The sequence below is a fragment of the Tupaia chinensis genome, unplaced genomic scaffold, assembly GCF_000334495.1.
Source record: "Tupaia chinensis unplaced genomic scaffold, TupChi_1.0 Scaffold000101_1, whole genome shotgun sequence".
Taxonomy (NCBI): Eukaryota; Metazoa; Chordata; class Mammalia; order Scandentia; family Tupaiidae; genus Tupaia; species Tupaia belangeri.
The window spans coordinates 4,931,051-4,933,889 of record NW_006159565.1 but is presented as its reverse complement, the minus strand read 5'-3'; the positions used below and the strand labels follow the sequence as shown (position 1 = coordinate 4,933,889).

Below are 2,839 nucleotides of genomic sequence, written 5' to 3'. Positions count from 1 at the left end.
CAGGCTCTTTTTGCTGTGACCCCCCCCCAGCCTCACCCAGCCTCCATCATAGCACAGAGATGTTTAGCACACTGAAGGAGACCTCCAGACACAAAAGAATCCTCCCACATGGGTCATGTTCTATGCTATACCACTGTCCATTCCCCAGTAGATAATTAAAAAAAAAAAAAAAAAAAAAAAAAAAAAAACCACCTTCATAAAGGGTCAGCAGACAGAGTTAGAGTAATGGCTATGTCGCTGGACTCCCACGTAGTCGACCGCGGGTCACATCCCGGACCTGGTGGCTTAGAACTCACGCCGGGCATGTGTGCGTGCATGCCCAAGATCCCAAGAGGAGAATGGAGAAGAAGGGATTGAGGCGTGAAATCCCCCCTGGGGGGTGATTTCTCACTTTCTATCTCTATGTCTCTCTCTGTCTGTCTGGCGAGTGCACATGCCCTATAGCAAAAACCTCTCCAAAAAAAAAAAAGGGTCAGCAGACGGTGTAGTGGTTACATTGCTGTACTCCAACATGGTCAACCACAGTTAAAGTCCTGGACCTGGTGGCTTGAAAATCATTCATGCCAGGTACATGTGCATGCATGCCCAAGATCCCAGGAGGAGAATGGAGGAGAAGGTATTGTGATGTGGCCATCCTTGCTGGGGAGAGAGTTCTCACTTTCCCTCTCACAGTCTCAGCCTCTCTCTCCAGCAAGTGCACATGCCCTATGGCTAAACCTCAAAAAAAAAATTTTATAAGCCCCCAAAGTCTTACACAGTACCTTGGACACATGCTGAATAACTTCAATGAGCATCACATTTTCCAACATGATCCACATAAAGAAAAAATTGTTAAGGCCCTTATTAAAATACTAAAAATCCAGTCATCTACTTTGATCACTCAAACAGTAGATGAGGAATGTCTAGAAAACTCAAAAAGCACAGAGTAATCAAAGAAAACAGATTCCAGAATTCACAGAGAAGGGAGATTCACCCAATGCCAGGAATCTTCTCAAATCATGAGCATGCAAAGATACATAGAGCAAAGAAAAGGTAAGTAAAATAATAGTAGGGAATGGACAGGTGATGACTGGTAGAAAACTGAGAAGATCCAAGGGATCAGAGGAGAGAAAAATCAGTTTGGAATATAAAGTATTGTGCAAAGCAGAAAAGACAGACATTCCAGTAGAGGATGTCTTAGGTGAAGGGACACAAGAGCCTCAAAAGAGGCCTAGACTGTTTCCAAGAGCACTGCCAATGGCAAGGTAGGAACAGGCCTCCGCCTCTATCACAGGAGTTCGAGTTACACTACTTTGAAATTGGATCTCCAAGTGTCCAGTCCCTTGAACCATGGGTTAATAGAAATCTGTTCCTCAGACATGAACTGGACACTGATCTGTACCTGGCCATGAAACAGCAGGCTCAGAAATCCAAACCTACAGGTTTAATAACAAATACCAAAGGAGAAAGAGGCTGAACCTATGAAGCACATGGTTTATTAATTACTTTATACTCTTGCCTCCTCTCCCTAAGTGAAAAGTATTCAGGGTCCTTAGCAAATTTGCTAACCAAAGAAACAAATAGGATCTTTTAAATGTAACAGTAAGAATTTACCATCTTGAAAAATCATGTTTTGTTTAAAAGAAATTCAGCTTGTTTTCTGACCTTTCATCTTCCAAATTTTGAATAATAATATGTTCTTCTTCGAGAACTACTGACACAAAACATGTTGATTTTCATTAAAAAAAAATGAACACAAATCTAGGGTCAAAGCTTGATATTTCATAGAATGCAGTCAACTGCCAGATGCAGGTGTCCCCCACAGGATGCTGAATAAAACTGCCTGGGTCTGGGCTAGCCTCGAGCTCGCAGGGCACAGAGCTTGGATCTGGCTTCCAGATCAAATGAAACCAGGGATGGGAAAGAAAACGGAATCTGTTCTTCCCTGGGGACTGAATCTAAGCCAAGTGTGTGCTATGGTGCCTAACTGAACTGAGAAAGGAGGGTGTGGCAATGGCAGACATGCCGTGTCACCCATGAATCACTCCAACAGTAAAGAAAAGGCAGGGCTCTGGACCTGGAGCAAGACTGCTCGCTACTTGCCTTTAAGTTTGTGATTGTTGTTTTGCTTTTCTCCATTTGAATAATGAACTTGGCCTCCAGGTCTTTCTCCCTGCAACACAAATCATTTGGTATCAGTTAGGAAAGAAAAAATTGTTTAAACACACATATACAAACTTATTTTCTTTATACACTTGAGGTGGTATCTTTAAATGCCATCTGAAGAGCAACACTTGATCATATTCCTCCTAAACCCTCTCTGATATAAACATGAAGGCACACAGATGCCACCATCAAAAACTATGTCTGACAAATAATGTGTTATCAAAACCTAGAAGGATTTCAAACTATAAACCAAAAAGAGTGGTAGAAATGGTAGAAATGATGAAAGGCTGTAACTCATGAAAAAAAGCAGCTCCACCCACCAGATTACAATGAAAAGGACACCTTGTTCCTCCACCCAGGACAAAAACTAAGAAAATACTGCAGGGGTCACACTAGCTGCTACTTTTAGAAACAGCCAGGGTACTACCCCCTCCTCCCACTCCTTTTCATTTCATCCATTCAGGAACTACATTTCCCAGAACATGGAGAACACCGCACACACACACCAAACATAGTTCTCTAGAATAAATGACCATATATCTGAAGAGTGAAGTGCCGTGCTACTGAAAAAAAAAAGGGGGGGGGAAGATCTCACCCAGTGCACACTGTCAAATGGAACACCTGCCTTAAACACAGGTGGAGAAAAGTGTTCATAGAATGCTACCACTTACATGTAAATAAAAAAAGGCTAACC

The 2,839-nt window shown here is 42.3% G+C and overlaps 1 protein-coding gene across 1 annotated transcript in view; it reads right to left on the bottom strand.

Moving 5' to 3' along the window:
- KIF16B (kinesin family member 16B) overlaps positions 1-2,152 on the bottom strand; it is a gene marked incomplete at its 5' end in the record, with an annotated part of 299,847 nt that extends 297,695 nt beyond the window's left edge. Inside the window, 1 exon segment of the mRNA XM_027770001.1 lies at positions 2,083-2,152. Coding sequence (XP_027625802.1) covers positions 2,083-2,152 — 70 coding nt within the window.
- Between the last annotated feature and the right edge of the window lie 687 nt (positions 2,153-2,839).